General features: G+C 35.8%; 2 protein-coding genes across 4 annotated transcripts; one reads left to right on the top strand and one right to left on the bottom strand.

Moving 5' to 3' along the window:
* The first annotated feature begins 1,567 nt into the window (after window positions 1-1,567).
* On the top strand, window positions 1,568-2,375 carry LOC127948462 (fibroblast growth factor-binding protein 1-like). The gene has a single exon (XM_052544899.1). It carries the CDS (start codon window positions 1,584-1,586, stop codon window positions 2,160-2,162), a length of 579 nt encoding a protein of 192 aa, XP_052400859.1. The 5' UTR covers window positions 1,568-1,583; the 3' UTR covers window positions 2,163-2,375.
* A 5,338-nt stretch (window positions 2,376-7,713) lies between these two features.
* Window positions 7,714-17,001, bottom strand: LOC127949305 (annexin A5). 3 transcript variants are annotated; one of them, XM_052546399.1, is made up of 13 exons: window positions 16,864-17,001; window positions 16,587-16,613; window positions 14,531-14,615; window positions 13,125-13,219; window positions 12,902-13,015; window positions 12,646-12,736; window positions 12,469-12,548; window positions 11,905-11,955; window positions 11,563-11,656; window positions 11,381-11,476; window positions 11,045-11,103; window positions 9,067-9,189; window positions 7,714-8,942 (listed from the first exon to the last, which is right to left on the bottom strand). In XM_052546399.1, the coding sequence occupies exons 2-13, from the start codon at window positions 16,587-16,589 to the stop codon at window positions 8,880-8,882; spliced, it is 954 nt and encodes a 317-aa protein (XP_052402359.1). In that variant the 5' UTR covers window positions 16,590-16,613; window positions 16,864-17,001; the 3' UTR covers window positions 7,714-8,879. The 3 variants fall into 3 exon arrangements, with proteins under 3 accessions (XP_052402359.1, XP_052402361.1, XP_052402360.1); XM_052546401.1 differs by having other exon boundaries at window positions 16,587-16,610; window positions 16,864-16,992; XM_052546400.1 differs by having other exon boundaries at window positions 16,587-16,620; window positions 16,864-16,990.
* Between the last annotated feature and the right edge of the window lie 3,491 nt (window positions 17,002-20,492).

The raw sequence follows: 20,492 nt of genomic DNA, 5'->3' as shown, positions 1-20,492 counted from the left end.
TATGATCTCAGCGTGTTTAATAACACATTACGCTTTTTCCTCCCATAGAAAACCATTATAAGAAAACACTTAAGGTGGCTTAATGTACTAAGACAGTGATTTAAAAAAAAAAAAAAACTCACTAAGCACTATACTAATTAAGTATACTATGTACAAAAAAATCAGATGAGCCCTGAATATGAATGCAACTCATTTAATAACACGTAGCCATATACATAGCCATAATAAGCCTTATTATGGTTTTCTATGGGAGGAAAAGGCTTAACGTGTTATTAAATGAGTTGCATTCATATTGCTTCATAGAGTGGCGGTTAAGCTACAGAATTAGGCCACAAAGACGCAATCACATGGGACCCCTCACCTCTACCACATGAGTGCATACTCACAATGACCCTTTAACAAAACATTTTTACATACCAGGACATATTACACAAGCATAATGGTTTTAAGCATATGCAGCCATAGAGAATACCTAAAAATGACTCTTACATACATGGAATTCAGGAACAGGTTGTGGTCTTGTGAGGCCCCAGGGGACCAAATAAATAGCATACACACAATACCATACACACTTTGGATAGAATGAGTTTCTTTTGCTGCCCCCTTTTACATCTGCTGCTATCTGTCTGACTCCTCATCTGCCAAAAATGTCAAAAGAATTATTACCACAATTGTGAACTGAAGTGTTGTATTTCCAGGCAAATTGCAATGATCATTTGCTGTTTTTTTTGTTATTGTAGTTCATATAATTGTAAATTATTAGCAAACATTCAAATGCAATATGTTTGTATCCGTTTAACAGTTGCAATACCTTGCTCTCAGTTTTAGGGGTTCTGGGCCCATAATCAATTTATGATGAAATTTAGTGTTTTTGAGCGTGAACCAACACCTACTTTAATATTTTAATAACCCTTATGTTATGTTCTGGTCAGTTTGATCCAGAGAGGATTGTCTTTAAGCTATATTAACAAATCGGATTTGATTTTGGCTTCTTTCATTCAACATTATGGTGAACATTGCTTATATCCACAATCAAAGCTTTTTGTTTCACTCAAAATCGGAGGTGCATAAGCTCAGATCAATGAAGCCTATGATCAATCAGTTACAGAAAGAAATACAAAAACTGGGGTAGGCTACTTAAACTCAAGGGATAAAAAAATACCCAGACCCAACGACATGACATTTATGAAATTCTTTAAGTTTAGCCCCCTTAGCGGATTCCTGCATGTGTGCAAGAGCTCGTTAAAGGGCTTTTCTCATGTGAAAGAATCTGAGCGTCCTGTTGTAAGTAGGTGTGTCCTTGACAAAAATACTACGAGTGAGTTCATTTCGACCTAAACTAGTCAAGTAATCTCATCACACACCTGTCCTCGTAACTCTGTTTTGGTAAGATCAATTAACTTTTTGGTGTAAATCAAAGTCCTATTTGAGTTTTTTTTTTTTTTTTTTTTTTTTTTATTACCTTATAAAAAATATAACCGATTTACTACCAGCCTCATATCTTTTCAAAATGAAAGAAATGACATAATATCGTGGTTAATCTCATAATTAATATTTCTTAGATCGTTGCGTCACTGAAGGAAATGTATCTCCGTGGGACTCTCGTGCTCCTGCTTTTCCTAGCGTGTCTTTCACAGCTGATCTTCACTGCGGAAAGCAGAGGTGATAATAACATTTCCATACAAAAAGGAAAGTTCACAACCAAGGACAAGGCGCAGTGTTCGTGGGTGGCACGCGGAGAGGACAAGTACACCATGACTGTTACATGCAAGCCTGGAAACGGGGATGGATTCACCTGTAAATATACTGGCAAGCCCTTGAGGTGCACCGAATATAGGTCTAATCCCGAGGGCTATTGGAAACAGATCGCAAGATCAGTTAAAAAACAGAAGAAACTTTGCGCGGATCCGCGCGCATTGATCCGAGCGGGCATGTGCAAGCGCGCGCCTCTGGATGCGCATTTCAAACTCTCCGAAACGTCACAAGCTAAACCCCCGAAGACAGAGAAGACGCCTACAGCCACGAACACAACGCCTCCGGACACTAAGTTAAAGTGCACGGGGCGCACTGACCACAGCGAGGTAGCTAAAGAGAAGTGCGGAGATTCCTGGGCGAGTCTCTGCACGTTTCTCTTCACTGTAATCCAGAGCGGAGACTGCTAAACGCGCGCGCTCTCGACGTGTATGTATGCGTTTGTGGGCACTGTTACAGGCTACTACTGATAAATGTGTAAAACATCGCGTTTTTGTTATTGTAAACACAAAAATGTACTGTACTGATTCTGACAGCTGAGAAGGTGGGTCAAGATGCGCTTGTTCCCACCACCTGTACTTTTGCCTTGACCACTAAATTTATTCTTGACACATTTACAGTTTTTAATGATGACACTTACTACAAGCTTGTTTTTTTATTTTAATTTAAATTTTTATTTTTTATGCTGATATATATATATATAAAAAAAAAAAAAAAAAAAAAAGCATTTTTATTTTGATTTTCATTTGGGAACTTTCAAATGATATAATATAGTAAAAATCACACAAACATATAATCAGCCTTAACAAGTGATAAACATCCACATTTTAACCATAACAAACTCTCTGTTCATGATAAGCTTTTGAAGATGTTGTCAGATAATAATATTTATATTTCATTATCTGTGGAGCAGCAGAAGAGACATGGTTACCACAGATTTCAAACAGGTCTCTCTCTCTCTCTCTCTCTCTCTCTCTCTCTCTAAAAATGCAGAAAGTTAGGTTTAGGGTTAAGGTAAAGGGATAGAAAATATAGTTTGCATATATAAAAACAATAACACCTATGGAGAGTCCCCATAAAACTTGGAAGTGTGTGTGTGTGTGTGTGTTGATTTAAGTAATCTGAGAAGCTGGAAATCGTCATTGATACTTTGCCCTTGTAACAGCATTCTTGGCATAGCCTATGAGGGAATGTGTGTGTGTGTGTTGTGTGTGTGTGTGTGTGTGTGTACCTGTTATTTCCAACATTATGAGGACCAAATTCCCCCACAAGTATAATACCAGTAAATTTAAACACTTTTTTGGTCCTCATGAGGATAACAGCTTATATATAGAATAAAGTGCTTGAAACAAAATCTAATAGCATACAGTTTTACATGTTTCTTGTATTTCTAAAATAAAATAATGAAATACACAGATGATGAAATATAAAAGTGCGAATTAAATTTATTTTAGGGGTTTCAATATAAAGTATGTTCTCAAATGGAACCTTGATAATAATCATGTGACCATGAGTTGTGAGGTAATGATTATATTCCATTTAAATGGCATAATTTCAACACGTGACAAATCATCCTTTGGGGTGAAAAGGGCAAGGGTTTGTAATGTGTGTGCATTTGTTTTTGGAGATACTTTGTCACTGTTTATTCATAATTTGGTTCCCCATCTATTGTTAATATGTAATCTTTTGTGTTACTTTCAGAGGAGATTAAAGATATTCTTTAATTACATTTAGAAAAACTTCACCCAGTCAGGAAAATATTTTCACCCAACCACAGGCTTATCACATATAGCTGTAGTGCACTAGTGTAAAAATGGTAGGCTATATTATTCTTTCTTTTCAAATATGATTTCTAAAAATGCAGATTTTAGAAAGGTACCTTTATTCTAAAAAATCTTGTCCCTTTAGATATAAAAAAAGAAATCATACGAAAAACTGAAACAATCCACCCTAATCAATAGCCAAAGCTTTAAAACACATATAGGGCCCTATCTTGCACCCAGCGCAATTGACTTTGTACACCGACGCATGTGTCATTCCTATTTTGCACCCGCGCAAAGCGCGCTTTTCCCTCCACAGAGGCACGTCGCTAAACTAGTGAATGAACTTGCGCTCCCTGGGCGGTTCAGCGCAAAAAAGGAGGCGTGTTCCGGCGCAAACAATCCCTGGTGCTATTTTGCTGTTCCATTAAACAATTGCGCCACTGACCAGAAAAAACCTAGTCTAAAGTCAGTGGCGCGTTGCGCGTTGTTCATTATGCTATTTTAAGGGCGCATGCTTGACCATAATGTATAGCGTGCACAACGTGCATACACTTTGCTCATGTAATCTACACAGATGCAACAGTTGCAAATCATAAATTGTTACACTAAAAAATATTAACACGTGAGATGACGGAAATCATTGTGGTGTGCCACGAAGATGTGAAAAAATAGGCATAAATCTAGCTTACAAATTATTCAGGCTAATTTTAATAGGCTAATTAAGGATCAGACCTGTTGGCCAAATAGTGGCAAGACATGTGTATATAAGGACATCTGACAAATTGTGGCTATTTCCTCCCACGCCTGTTTAACCGAGGCTATTCTCCCATCCCCATACAACACAACTTCTCTGTCTTTCACTGCTCTTACAAGAACATCAGTCTCCTCGGCTGTGAACCGCTCCTGGCGTGCGCCTGGTAAATACGCCATAATAATAGCAATCCATATTATGGAACTTGCGCACCTGCTTTTAAAGGGAATTTTGGATGACGCTCTGATTGGTTTATTTCACGTTACGCCCAAACCACACCTATGAATAATGAAGCTACTTCAGACCAACCCATTTTAGATTTGCGCCGGGCGCAAGAGCCATTTATCCCGCCGGGAAAATAGCAACAGCGCCGAGACCCGCCCACAAAGTTACTTGCGCTTCGCGCTTTGACACTTGCGTTTCAGATCGTTAAAATAGGGCCCATAGGCACATTTCCAAAGACTGACTGGATGTGAAACTGATGAAAAGAAAAGCACACACTGTGAAGTTTAATATGCAAGGTGCACCAGATGTTGTGCACACACACACACGCGCGCACACACACACACCTTTCCTGTTCTACGAAACATCTCATGAAATATTACATTCCCACTGAAGTGTGGAAAACTCAACATTATATAACTAAAACCATAATGAAGCTCATTCTTTTCACCTAAAGGCCAAATAATTGCTCTGTCACATGACTGTCCATGACATTTCCTTCTGCAAGAATACTTTTTTTTTTTCATTTTAGTTTCCCATGGGCACTCACAAAAGCTGAACATACATGTCTATTGTGTGATAAATCTTTAAGGTGGTCTAGCATGTGTGAACGTGTGTAATACAGCATATGGTGCAGATGTGCACATGGTGAGCAGGAAGCGTAAACAACACAGGTTTACAGCACTGGACTGAAAGAGGATCAGTGGAAAGCACATACATACATCTTGTAGAGGTTTACTTCCTATATGTGACATTTCATTCTTAAAGGAATAGTTCCCCCCAGAATTTTTGGAATAACATGAGGAATTATGCTGACATCAAATTAACAAAGTGCTTATGATTACCACTACTTGTTAGAATGATTTTAAGTAGAAATAAATCTTTATTATTTATTACAATTTGCCCACACATCCACAAGAACATGTGAACACATTATTGACTGGCCGATACTGTGTATCATATCATGCTCATGGCCAATAAGAAACTCTGATAACAGTTACTGCTGTTCTTCAGTCTATCTTTCCTAAACACAACCAAAACAAGATTTATATTGTGCAATTTAGACTTAACAGTTTGTGTGATCACACCACATTTCATTTCAACACACACTTAATGTCAACACAGTAAACAGTCAAAGTTTAAGATCAGGTGTTCATGCATCAAGACCAGGTTATTGGACCTTGCTATTTGGAAAATGCTTATTTTAATATATCTTGTAATATCTCTCTGTCAGTAATATTTGTAATATTATTATGTAATATATAATGAAAACTGACAATACCTGAATTCTATTTGAACATATTTTAACATGTATTTTATTCCTGTTATTACTCAGGTCTTTACTGTTATATGATTCTTCAGAAATCATACTGATTTAGTGCTCAAGGAACATTTCTTATTATTATCAATGTTGGAAATGTTTGTGCTCATTATTGTCAAGTTGGATCAATTCAATGTGTCTTCGCCAAACAAAAGTATAAATCTCCCAAACTTTTGAACAGTAGTGTGAGTTTAAACACACACACACACACACACACACACACACACACACATATATACAGTGCTAAAAAATGAGGGAACACTCAAATCACACACTGAATCTCAATTAAATATTATATATATATATAAGTTATTAGCTATAATACAAAATAATATGAATATTATGTTAAATAATATAAGTTGGAAATCTTTACTTACATACACTGTGTAATTTGTTGAAAATAAAATCATCAACCCATTGAGGACTGGATTCAAAATCACACCAAAAAAACAAAGTTAAAAATGTAAATGATCCGACTTGTATGAATTTCATCAAAGCAACTTACAGTATAAAGTAAGTCAGTAGTGTGTATGTCCTCCACACAAGGAAGAACAAGGAAGACATTTTTATATTGCACTAAATGGGAGACCATGAATTTAAAATTCAATACTCAAAACCTTAAAATATTGCTGCACACACAACATTTAGGCTGAAATGAAATTGAGAGGAATAGAGGTGAATCTTAAAGCTGTAGCTAATATATGAACTCATTTAACATACTGAGATAAACTCTATAATGGCTTTAAGCCAAAAGAAGAGTTAGACAGGAACACAGTGCACCTCTCATAGTATCAAATATAGTTCAGACATTAGTGTGTGGGTGTGTGTGTGAAGGGAAGGGAAGGTTCAAGTCTATTCAAGTTGCAGCTAAAACAGACCCAGGTATTCACTGGAAGCGAGCAGATTCTTTGCACACACATATTTGTGAATGTGTGTGTGTTCACCTGTAGAATATCTCTTCCTTTCAAAGATCATGTTCTTACATGACTACTGTTGCACCTGGGTTGCCGGAAGAAGAGATCAAAGTCATACAGTTTCCTTAATGAGGGGGTTACCTTTCCACAAACTAACAGATGCATCATCTGCAAAGTTTACACAAATACTGAATTTAAATGTATTCATGACACATATATTGTGTCATTACATTAAAACTGTCAACATACAAGCTTAATTTATCACGACAGTAATGCTTCCTCGCTTTCATTCATTCTCATCAGGCTGTGTATTGTTTGGTGGGCTGGATTAAACATTCACTGTTCCTTTGTGTGGCTGTCACAAAAAAAAACTAGGGTCCTAAAGCTGTGGTCCAAGTATTTCAGTCCTGAAACCTTACTTCACCAAACAGTAGGACCATTATTAGAGCATATTTCAACAATACATTAACAAACTACATGTGATGAAATCACAAACAGGTATAAGCATTAATCACCTGTTTCATTAATTATTTCACAGTAGGCCATTTGATGCCCTCCTTCTGCTCTTTTAGTTCATTTTTTTACTACAGCGCCTCCCTTTGGCCAGTACTGACCTGCAGTGCACTGAAAAGTCAAGTACATGTATTTTCATTATCACAATTTAATTATCCACCAATGTCCAACAATATGAAATTATATATATTTTTTTGTCTATTTGAACTTACAGCAACTAAAGAACTTAAAGAGTGGATCAGGAAAGGTTCTCGAGCCAGGATTCAAACTCAGGACGCCTGTAACGCAACGGTGCTGTATGTCGGCACACTGCCCACAAGGATATCAACACTGACTTGATGCTACACTGACTCTGAATAAATCCGTTCTGATAGTGTGTACATTTGGTGAGCAAAATTATGCAAAAAGGGTACATTTCTTTACAATGCACAAAACAGCCCAGTTGTCATGATGTCATCAGTCACACAGGAGACTATCTGCTTTTATTTCATTAGTTTATTGTGAACATTATGGCAATGAAATATTAAAACATTTTAGTAAGTAGCACCTTATTCTTCAGTTTTTAAAGGAGTAGTCCACTTTCAGAAAGAAAATTCTGTCTTCATTCACTCACCACACACTTGTTCCAAACCTGTATTTCTTTCTTCTAAAGAAAACCTGAGTTTCTTCCTTCTGTTAAACACAAAATATATTTTGAAAAACGTTGGGAACCGAATAGTTGATGAGCACTATTGACTTCCATAGTAGGAATTTTTTTTTTCCATGGAAGTCAATGGTGTTCATCAACTGTTCAGATCCCAACATTTTCAAAATTTCTTCTTTTGTGTTCAACAGAAGACAGAAACTCAAACAGGTTTGGGAAAAGTGGGCGGGTGAGTAAATTTTAATTCTGAAAGTGAACTACTCATTTAATGAATATTAATAAGCTTTAAGAGTACAAATATTTGCAGGGTATAATTATACATCAATGTGCCAATCATGGGCAATATGTTTAACTTTTGAGTATTAAGAGTATGAAGAATTAACCTTCATTAACTACCACAAATCTAGTTTAAAACATACTCAGACCAACAGTGAAATAAACTTGCTAACGATGCAATTAAGAGGCTGGTTATTATATTAAATTGCAATACACTGAATTGTCAAGGAAGATAGTAAGTATACAAACATTAAATAAGTAAAAAAAAAATGGGATGCATATAAAATATTGCTTCATTGAGTACAACAAGTCTTTGATCTTAATGTATATTTTTTGAAACTTCATAAGGCTTGAGATTCCATCTTTAAAAAGAAATGAGTAAAACTGTATTTTTTCCATGATAGACTGCAGAAGATATTATGTCTTTAAATATGGAAAAGAGAAGGTGTCTCATATTTTTGAAGTTTATACTAAAGTATTTTTCCTCTCTAAATCAATTAAACATTTAATAAAATATAAATGCCAGAATTTGCTCATTGCTTATTTGAAGTAATTCTGTGCTATGCAGAGCATCTTCACAGTTCGACAAGAGATCCCTCTTTTGATTTGGAATATCATGTTTTTGTAATTTGTCCTGAATTGGTTTCACTAGGCCCTCGTCCCATAGACCTGCCCCAGAGATGGGAGTCATGGGATCCGACCCAGGCAGAGAAGGTGGCAGGGTTTATGCATCATCCCCTCCACACAGCAGCAGCAGGGTTTTACGGTAGTCACCTGAAGTATCACCCTGCGGTAACGGAAAGAGATTTATGGGAAAGATGAGAGAAGATTCAGTTTCAGTGTTGTGGATAAAGAATACAATTTATAAGGCATTGATTGCTAAATACTAACACCTGTATGCATGAGTATACCTGAATCATTTTGTGCAGAGAGGTAGCAAACCTCTTGCGGAATTCAGCACGAATATCCAACATGTCCACCTCACTGCGGGAAACCATGATCCTAATCAATGTCTTGTCATCAGTGCCTGCCCCCTGCAGGATGCAAGTGAAATTAATGCAGGTAAGGGTTAATATTATAGTTAAAGCTGCAGCCTGTAACTTTTTTTTGAAGTCCCCGAAATAAATATTTGAGCAAGTAAATAACCAGTCAGTGTTAAAAACTATCGCCTTACTTTTAGCCCAATTCACAGCGGTTAGCTTACAAGAATGTTTTCTAATTTGAGTGGTAGGGGTTTTCAAGGGAAATTCAAGAATGTTGCCGGGTCATTACATCATGTCAGTAAAGAAATTGTCCCAGCTATTAGGCTGTCTCACATGTGAAGATCATGCAGGTGGTGGATCATTTATAGCCTTTTCCTCACAGCACCTAGAATAATTAAATTAATCATTTTGATGGCGGATTGTAATGCAGAAAGGATTATGTGTTTATGCAACACATTTGAGAATAAAGTATAACATTAATAATAATTTGCATGGTTTGATGATATAAGTGACTAATGTTGGTGATATTGAGCTAACCGATCTTTAGATTAAAATCACAATTGCTAGCGTGATTTATTTTAATCCTTTTTTTACCTCAATTGGTCAGAACAAATGTAGCAGACTTGCTACCGTATTTTTCGGACTATAAATCGCACCCGAGTATAAGTCGAATCAGTCCAAAAATATGTCATGATGAGGAAAAAAAACATATATAAGTTGCACTGGACTATAAGTCACATTTATTTAGACCCAAGAACCAAGAGAAAACATTAATGTATACAGCCATGAGAGGGCGCTCTATGCTGCTCAGTGTAGGCAACAGTAGCACTGAGCAGCATAGAGGGCCCTCTCGTGGCTGTAGACGGTAATGTTTTCTCTTGATTCATTTCTCTTAGTTCATTTCTGTTGGTTCATGTCAAATTAATTTTGATAAATAAGTCGCACCTGACTATAAGTCACAGGACCAGCCAAACTATGAAAAACAGTGCGACTTATAGTCCGGAAAATACAGTACTTACTTGTTCTGATGACAATATATGGTGAATTGGGTCATATATTCAAAGACTTAGGCTAGAATCTGTGATTGCGAAATACAGTAAATATCAACACCGTTGTGATGATTGACTGCCACACACAGGCCAGAGTTTCCCGCGAGGGAATTGTAAGGGGTTTGTGAGTTGTACAAGATATGCCTACGAGTTATCACCATTAACAAATTAATTAAAACGTTTTTTTTTGTTTACATTTTTGCAAAGAGGTTTTACAGGTTTATACAAATGTGATGCAAATGTAAAATCTTAAAGGTATAAAAATAATTATTTTTCGGAAACCCTGTATTAAAAAAATATTGTGGAAAAAAAACTTAACTATATTGTCAATTACAGTAATATTATTATTTTTATTTGTTTAGTGTAATAACAATAGCTATGTAAATACTACTACATATGATACAAATTATTTTTAAAGTAAAACATGAAACTGCCATTAAATAATTGAAATATTTATTTAAAATCTCAGGGGTTACTTCAAGTACATAATTTAGATCAAAGGGGTTCAGGTTTAGATCAAAGATAGCGGGTGAATTCAGGTGAATCGCAATCAAATACCGATTTTAAAGAGATGGGTAATAATTTGGCAGGTGGGGTCAAAAGACACGACACCTGCTCACAACCAATGCAAGGAAGATAATTTCACAAACAGCTGCAATTGCAGGTTTTCAAACAGCGATGGCAACAAAGAGGCAAAACTTACGGACTGCAGCTTTAAAAACTAAAATAATTTTTAAAAAGTTGTTTTTAAACCATAAACAAATTTTATTCTCTTTTTTGGTTCAGAATATCTTCTAATCAAAAATATAATAAAAAAAAGATATTTATTGTTCATAAATATTAAAACATAGATTCACCTTCATGGCACTGTAAAGGCTATCGGCAAAATAACCTGGCACACTGCGAGCACACTTCACTGAGGAGGCAGAGAAAAGAGTGTGTTAAGAGACAAAACAGACACACAGAGAAAACACATGACTATGTGTGCTGCAAACGGCTGATTCTTCAATTATTAGTAGTATTAAAAAAATAAATAAACATTTCCTCCATTTTGGCCATTTAGTCCCTACCCCTACCCCTTTTTAAAATTTTCTCTCTATAATAAAATTATAAAATAATTATATTTTGCACTTGATTGAAAAATTAACCATTTTTGATTGACAGAGGTGTGTATATGTTTGTGTATTTCTTACCCACAGCCAGCAGTACTTCTTGTAGGGTTCCTGATGTCTCTCTCTGGATGCTCTCCTCTATTTCAAACCCTGAGAGCTTCCTATACTCCTCAAACACTGCGGAGAAACCATTAACAGAAAATAAATTAATATATAAAATAAAACTACTCATTTTATTACCTACATGCATGTGTCACACTAACCTTTCCTGAGGTGAGCATTGCTACGGTTTCCCAGTATAGTGATGAACTGGCCTTCATCAGTTCCAAACTTCTGTTCTCCTGCGGCAAACAGAGCCTACACCCAAAACAAACAAACAAACTTTTAAAGACTGACAAACTGATATTACATGCAACAAGGTCTAGATAGCAGCATTTTACCTCATTTTACATCAAAAGATGATGAACTTTATTCCACATCCAAAAATTTTTTTCAGAGAATTAAAATTATAAATCCAACTTAACATGGCCACTTTAGTTTAAACAAGTATTTGCAAATATTTGTTTTGCATTGGACTTGATGTGAACTTACAGATACAAACTTACCTGGGCATCGCTTTGGATGAGGTTTTCTTGTATATCCTGCTGTCTGCTGGCCTATAGAGAAATCAGATAATATCAAATGAAAGAACAGTACTACTTAGGTCTTAGGTCTATTTACAGTGGATTGAAATGGCCAGTCTCACTTTATAAGAACTATTTACATACACACACACATTGTTGATTAAAAAAAAATAAAATAAAAAAAAAAAAAATAATATATATATATATATATATATATATATATATATATATATATATATATATATATACACATATATATATATATATATATATATATATATATATATATATATATATACATATATATATACATATATATATATATATATATATATATATACATATATATATATATATACATATATATATACGTATATATATATGTATATATATATATATGTATATATATATATATATATATATATATATATATATATATATATATATATATATATATATGTATATATATATATATATATATATATATATATGTATATATATATATATATAATTTTTCTCCATTTTTATTGTATATAAACTACATACTTGTAGCAAAACAACCAGCATCCTCTGGAAATGACCTCCAGTGTCACCAGTCACATCTTTCTCCAGGTCATTCTTATGCTCTATAATACATATAAATACATCATCAAGGGTAAAGAACTAAGAGTGAAAATACAAAGTCAAAGATTTATAGTAAACAACTGACACGAACACAGTTACCTTGCTTGTATAAACTTTTGATCTGGTTGACTTCATTAGGTGACCTAGATGCCAAAATCTCAACCAACACTTTCTCATCTGTGCCTGCACCCTAAGACAAAATGCAAATGTACATATATACACTGATCTGTATCTGAAGTGTATTTCACTACAAGTACTTTTACAAAAAAATAAAAAATAAAACAACAATTGTGAGCAGTAGGTTTTTTTTGTAAAAAAAAAAAAGATTGACAGCCCTATAGTTATATGTATGTACCTTAATAGCATCCCGCAGACATGTGACATCATACTTAATGGGAGGAATAATCAGAGCCACTATCAGACTCTCAAACTTCCCACCCAGCTCTGATTTCAAATTATCCACCAAATCCTAAACAGAAATGAAAAGAAAAAAAAGGAATTTATGCATCTTTTAAATGTACTGCATTAATTAAAATTAAACAATGTTAGAAGTACATAGGTCATGCTGATGACATTACCTTTCCGTGCAGGGTTTTGTATGCAGCTTTGATTTCTTGGCGCTGTGCATTACTGCGTGCTGTCAACAGCTGGAGAATGGCAGCCTCATCAGTGCCTGAGTAAAAAAAATAAAAAAAAATAAAAAAAAGAATTAATGTTGATGACCATTATATAATGAGCAGACCGATATCCATCTCCTACACCCAGATGCAATATTTTGGGTTTATTCATTCATAAGAATTACACTGATTAAACAAGCAAATATGAGTAATTAATGTCTAAATACAAATGCATCGATGCAGCCTCAATTATCCTAATAATAATAAATTAGTCACACAAAATGTTTAAGATTTCTGATATTCTACAGCATCATAGATTTAATCTAAATTGCAGTAATACTGGCTCCCTTTTCAGTTGGTCACTCTTGCCATAATGTCGGATGACCAACAAATTTGGATTTCGCTTAGATAGACCAATCTATTTTGAGTGTAAACTAAATGAGCCAATGCAAATTATTGCATTATTGCATCCAGCTGCCGCTGATCACAGATCTCGGAGTTGTGGACCAGACTCAGTTTCCTGCAATGGGGCAGAGTGCCCAAGCCGATGACTAGATCTGAGGTTCCCTCTGGAGGCAGCTGGGGGCGCCCTATTTCTGTCACCATCTGGACTGGTCTTCCAGATGGTGAGGAATTGCTTCGAAACCACTACTCCCACTGACGATTGGATGTCGATCACTCCATCAGAGGGTGAGCCAGACTTTTTTTGGGGGAGGAATATCCCCAGATCCCCAGATCCCCAGAGCTGCCAGCAGTGCCATATTCGGATCCAGAAATGATGACTATGTTTCCACAACGAGTGAAAAAAAAAAAAACTTGAGTGGAAAATTCCACCGCCTCCTGAACCCTTGAGGTTGGACAACTGGCATCTCTGTGTGGCTCATGCTAGTTCTCAGGACCCTATCCCAGTGCCTTTCTTCCCAGAGGTGCATGATGAGCTCACTGGCTCATGGACGGCACCTTTCACTGTCAGAAACCACCCTAGTGGCCCGTCCTCCCTCATCACTCTCGATGGTGGTGCAGCGAGGGGGTACGCAAGAGCCCCATAGGTGGATATGCAGTGCACCTGCTTCCTTTTTTATACTCACGCTGTGATCAGTGGCAGCTGCATGCAATAACTGCATGCCAATGTCCATTGGTTCGTTTAGTTTACACTATAAGTAGATTGGTCTATTTAAGCAATATCCCAATTCGTCTGACATCCGACGTGACGTCTCCATTCCCCCCTTCAGGGAACCAGAGTTACTATACATAACTGGGATGTTCTATTGATATAATACTGTTTTGTTGAATTATAGACATGGATTTGAAGGTCTACAGATAAATAATGTGTTAAAATTAACATTTATTATGTTTGTCAAACTCACCGATTCCTTTCATGGCCTTGTAGAGAACTTCAGCATCATTATTAGCATTGAATCCACTGTGGGGCTTCACTGTGCCTCTGCCAGCCTAATTTAAATAATCAAGTGTTAGTTTCATGTTCTCTTTTTATGGTATGTATATATTTAACTTTTGGAACAAAAGTAATGCATCTATGAGTCACAACCACACTCCCATTTACTCTGCAGCCAGTGTTCTGACTCTTTAAGAAGATGAGCATTTAACTTTTACAAGTGGTAGTTTTCCACATGGAAACTATGAGCAACTACCTCAAATCTTCTCTAGCATGTGTTTTAGGAAGGTGGGGGATGATACCAGAATTTGATGTGGACATACAATACAATTCATACAACACCACATATAAAAATTATTTAACACATTAAGTATTGTTCATATTTACTTACTATCTGCATCCTATTTTTTAAAAGAGATACTACTGTCCACTCAAATTTAGGAACTTATTTAGGGCATATGTGCCAAGGCTATTATATAAGGTCAAAGGTCAGAAGCTGTTAAGTCCCTAGAAACTGTCCAATAAGCAGTGAACATGTCTATTGTGTATAAACTTGATGCTCTAAATCAGATGCAGTCTGCCATACAGACTAATTAAATTACTTCTCACAGCTTTTTTATTAGATAAACTAAATGACATTCTGTTGTTTGGGATAGGAGATATATTGCTCAAGTTAATTTCTCAGCAACAGGAATGTGTTGAATTACTGGTTATCTGCAGCCATCCATTCATAATCTAGCTCCAAACAGAACAGATTCCCGCTTTTGCATAATGCAACATACAAAATGTTAAATTGAAATTTTACACAAAATAAGCTAATTATGATTCAGATCATTTTGCAAATCTGGCTGTGATGACAATTCACTAGATAAAGCTGAAGTGAATGCTAATTTATATCAATCATTTGACAAAACAGAAGCAAGAAATTGCACCACATTATAGCTGAATAGCCTATCTTAACATGTTGTGCAGATTTCTCCAATTACTTCCATACAGTAACTTTTTTGACCTATACTCCTCGAGGCTCAGTGAGCTGCCAGCTGGAGTCATGTTACTCAGACTCTCTCCAAACAATAGAATGAACAAACATATTTGACATATCCAAATATATGGAAATGAAAGCAATAACAATTTACCTACAGCAACAAGTGTCTAAACGTTTTCCAGTCTCCCTGGTATAAACAGCTAAAAAAAAAAAAAAATACTTCTGATCCAGCTAATCCAGTCCTTCAAGGGTTATTTGAAAAGTACATCATGTTAGGCTATGTGTGGTGGAGCAGGGTTGGAACTAAACTGTAAAGCGATGTGGCCCTCCAGGAACTGCGTTTAACGCCCCTGCTCTAGAATAAACAGTGATTTAAAAAAAAGTCGGGTTTTAATGCACGGGTTTCTATGTATTGACACGTCTGATAGTAGTACCAAAACATCACATTACTGACTTGCCCTTTATTAAATATTATTATTATCCGCCACGTTCGCGGAAACAATCCATCAGTTAACTCAGCGGAGCCAGGGTGAAGTAGAGGAGTTAGGAAGAGAGGATACAAAAGTGCAGAAACTGAAAGGGGGACAGACGGGAACGCCCTTTTTGTCGTTTAACCCACGCGAATGAGTCATCGTTGCTCTCATTTAACTATTTTGTTTCTTTCTAACATTTGCGCTGGTTTGTGAACTCTCTCTTTAGGCTAGTTGTAGACCATAAAACATATTTATATATAAAAGTACCATTGTTTCCAGAAACGTGGCGCATATATTGTTAGCTAATAAAGAAGGATCGTTTCATTCTGTATTAAGTTTTGACAGCGAAACGAGTAAATGGACTTTTATGCCTCCTGAGCCCCTTTAAGCAGGTTTTTTTTTTCTACGCAGCTATATGGGCGTCGACACATAACTGTCGAAAATGTAACATATAGGCTACTATTATTCTCCATAGAAAATCTAATATAGGAAAAATAAAGACGTGTTAAAACTTAATGCATGCTAAAATGATGATAGACTTTTATTACAGCAATAAACAAATAACTTACCATCTTTGAGATTCACGTAATAGGCTACTTCAAGTTAAAAAACAAACAAACAACAACAACAAAAAACACAAAATAACAGCGGATTAATAAACATTAAAGTGAATATAAAGCATGTGAGTTTAAAATGATAAAAAGCATAGTTTATCAAGTACTGAGATAGGGAAAAAAATGTTTGAACGATTTTTAGACAGGTTCATACCTGTGTAAACTACTCTATAGAAATATAAGTAAGAAATGTTTACGCATTGGTATTTAAGTGCCGTGTTCATTTACTTACCGAGAGAAGGGTTTTAATTTAGGAGCAGAGGACTGCAGTACAGACCGAAACAGCAGCAGGGACGAGGAATGAAATACGGTAGTAAGAGGATTCAACTTCACTACGATGTGTCGTTGAGCCACACCCTGGCAAAGCCAGTCGTTGTGGCTTATGGGAAGTGATGTTTCTGCTTTCTTCTTACATTTCAACACATCTGTGCATACGGACGCAATGAATCAACCGAGGACCAGGCATTTCAGAAGAATACAGAAAACCTTTTTTTTTTTTTTTTTTTTTTTTCTTTTTTTTTTTTTTTTTGCAGAATGGAAGCATTAATTACACACAATTGTAAACACAAACTTTTGCCATCCAGGACACTAGTTTGTGAAATCTGATGCGTTAGTCCCCCACCCTGTTAGTCAACAAACTGTTGTTCCAGCAGCCAGGTGCTCTCAGTGTTTAATAAAACAATCGGAGAAAAACTACAACATAGTTAAACACAAAGATGGGTGTCACATTACATAAATCTTTTTTTTTTGGAAAGTAACCCATTAGCTGATAATTTCCACATGAATGCATGCAAGACTTGCTGATCAAATTTCAAGCCCAAACGAATTTGAACTGCATTTATGTTCTGAAAAGTTTACCGCTTACAGTTTACCATAGGTAGCTGATGAATATATATATAAAAAAACCTTGTCTTTACTATCACAACTTTTTAGGTGAAATTGTCTGTAATTGTCTGCAATTTGGGTACAGTATGCACTGTTTATTCATCTGTGACAAAATCTCAGAATGAGAGTTCAAACAGCTGATAAATCATCGCAATAATCCATAAGTAACCCACATGATTCCAGTCCATCAATTCACACCTAATGAATCAAAAAGCTGTGTGGTTATAATAAACAAATTCATAATATCACCCTGTAGCCCAAGACTCTGGATAGGAGACCTTCTTGGAAAATAGGTTGCTGAAGAAGGGGTGTTAGTGAGGCCAGCAAGGGTGCTCACCCTGTGGCGAGTGTGATTTCACCAAGTACAACATGGAACAACATTCCAATCAACCAACCAGAACTGAGATAAAACTTTTCAGAAAATATCTGGTTTAGGCTTCCTTCATAGAATGTGCCGGCCGCACCGTTCTCCAGCCAGCTCACTTATGCTCATTCAAGCCGGCCTCCGCTCACTCTCATTCTAGGCCTCCAGCCTCCGCTCACTCAAGGTGGCAGTGTGTGATGCTTTTTCACTGAGAGAGCATAACTATTTTGTTTCGCCTTCCAAAAGAGGACACTACAAGAAATCATTTTTATATCACATTTATATATTTATGTTTATGTCTCATCGCTCTGGCCAGACAGGGCATCACAATATGTTAAACGGATGAGATAGAAGTGGGAAATAAGGGGCATAATATTTCTGTCACACACTTGAGGTATTCGGCCAATAACGACGCACTGGATAGCTGGCCAATCAGAGCACACCTCGCTTTTCAGAACAATGAGCCTTGTACAAATCTATGTGTTTCAGTAGGTGGGGCACAGAGGAGAGACAATAATGTACAGTATGTGGATTTTTTTTATTTTTTTATCTTAAACACATTTAATTACACCAAATACAAAAAATAATGTTCTTTTGACCCCTTTTAAAGGGACACTGAGTAGGAATTACTCCCATCTTGTGGTGAAATTGTATTTTGCATTCAAACTAATTTTGCTCTCCAGCGCCTCGCTTTTTCAAATGCGCATTGCATCTACGGTAGGCGATATGTACCAAAAAGCTTTGACGGGATGTATTCTAATAGCACTTCGTCGAGTTTTCCTTCAGGTGAACAGGTGTGTTATTTCAAACAAACTGCAACATGACAACTAACAAACGAATTACAGTATGAATTACTGACTGTGGAAAACATGAAATATTGTAATTAGTAGTTATGTCTAATTTATTCGTTATATTTTCTGAATTATATGCATTGTTAGATATAAAAAAAAAATATTATAATATAGACTGTAACACTGACTTACCTGTCGAGAAGAAAACTGGCCACTTCAGCGTCTCTTTTGAAATCTTTATCAAGCATTAGCTCTTTCCACCTAGAAAAACTTCCCCGACATTAACTCTTGTTTTCTGTAATCTACGGTCACGTTTCCTTTTACGTTCTATTTTTGACTGTTTTGGCGACGATGTTTTTTTCTCCTGTGGCGCGGCATATGTATGGTCCATAATAAGAATGCAATCCAGACTTTTAAACTTGCCGGTGCAGTTTCAAGCGCCTCTCACTGCTCTGCACCTGCGTTTCTGGCTCTGACCGAAAACGCGCTGTGGAAACGCGTAGGCTTAGTACTTTTTGTCCCTCTCTGCTATTATAGTTTTGCAAGATGGCGGAACTACATGGAAGCCTCCGTCAACCTACCCATCCCATGTATATAAAGATAATAAATTCTTCATTTACAAGGATTAGTTTAAACATTGGCATAGGTATTTGTACACCATTGAGGGCATATTTATGAATAAAAATATTGATTTTAGATAATAAAATACCTAAAAAGTTACTTATTGTCCCTTTAAGTTAACTGTTTACTAATTATTACAGATGGATCAGTGGGTCAGTGAATTGAAACCAATAGATCAGTCTAATTTGTTAATAAATTATTATTATTATTATTAATTATTTTTTTGTGACTGGATCAAACAGTTTACTGAAACGATTTTACTCGAAAGAAAGTTCAGTATTGGATACTGTTATTTCTCTCAAGGAGAACTAGTGCTGTTGCAGTACTGTACAGTAAATAGGGCTCCCTAACTGTAATGGCCCTATACATAAAAATAAAATAAAATAAAATAAAAATATTTAAAAATGGTTGTGTGCCCCCAGAATAATTCTGATCTTTCAGCAGCCCTGGCCAGTAGTCAAGATTTTCACTGAATAATATCGATTAACCAATGGTTTTAGAATGTTTTTTTTTTTTTTATTTGTTTGTCATTCAATCTTCATTCTCTTTCAAGATAAAGGGTAAGTAGGATATTTTTTTAAAATTCATCATATAATGGTAATATTAGATGAATGGTAGTAATTCATAATAATCAATAAGAATTGATTATTGTATCAATAATCAATGGTAATAATAATCAATATGCATATCTTTGAGTGAGTAAACTGGTTTCACAAACACAGAAACAGGAGTGACAGTGAATCCACCTAAATTGGACATATTTCAAAGATATTAAAAAGTGCAAGTCATCAGTTGTTATTTCAACAGAACCACTCCGGTAAAAGGTGTTATGTGAGTTGGGTAAAGTTTAATTTTGTCTTTTAATTCTGATTTATGCAGCTTCGAGTGATTAAGTGCTCTTAATCCATACCCTGTCCATACTATCTTATGTAAAATGTCACTGATTTGTTTTTGTTTTTTTTTATCAAATGTTTCATATGAGCTAGAGAACTATGGTAGCTTCCAGAATTGGCCGATGGCGGACCGGCCTATTGCTGGAGAAACGAAATTTTCCCATTTCTGTCTCTTCCGTTTTACGTTGACTTTTTTCGACACTTTAAAATATACAGAACATGTTATCTAGCAGGGTGAATAGCCTATGTGTGCCAGTAGATCACAAATAGCGCGTGAATCTGGGCGGACACCCCTCTGGTCTGCGTA

The sequence above is a fragment of the Carassius gibelio genome, chromosome B1, assembly GCF_023724105.1.
Source record: "Carassius gibelio isolate Cgi1373 ecotype wild population from Czech Republic chromosome B1, carGib1.2-hapl.c, whole genome shotgun sequence".
Taxonomy (NCBI): domain Eukaryota; kingdom Metazoa; phylum Chordata; class Actinopteri; order Cypriniformes; family Cyprinidae; genus Carassius; species Carassius gibelio.
Note: the sequence above shows the minus strand (reverse complement) of the source record. Positions and strands in the feature narration are given on the sequence as shown.

Bases quoted from the DNA above. Each gene is read 5' to 3' on its own strand.
- LOC127949305 (XM_052546399.1), bottom strand. The intron at 13,016-13,124 runs GTAATGTCATCA...ATTTCTGTTTAG, and splicing joins ACAAAACCCTGCACGGAAAG to GATTTGGTGGATAATTTGAA. The intron at 12,549-12,645 runs GTAACTGTGTTC...TATGTATTATAG, and splicing joins CAAAAGTTTATACAAGCAAG to AGCATAAGAATGACCTGGAG.
- LOC127948462 (XM_052544899.1), top strand. From the start codon at position 1,584: ATGTATCTCCGTGGGACTCTCGTGCTCCTGCTTTTCCTAGCGTGTCTT.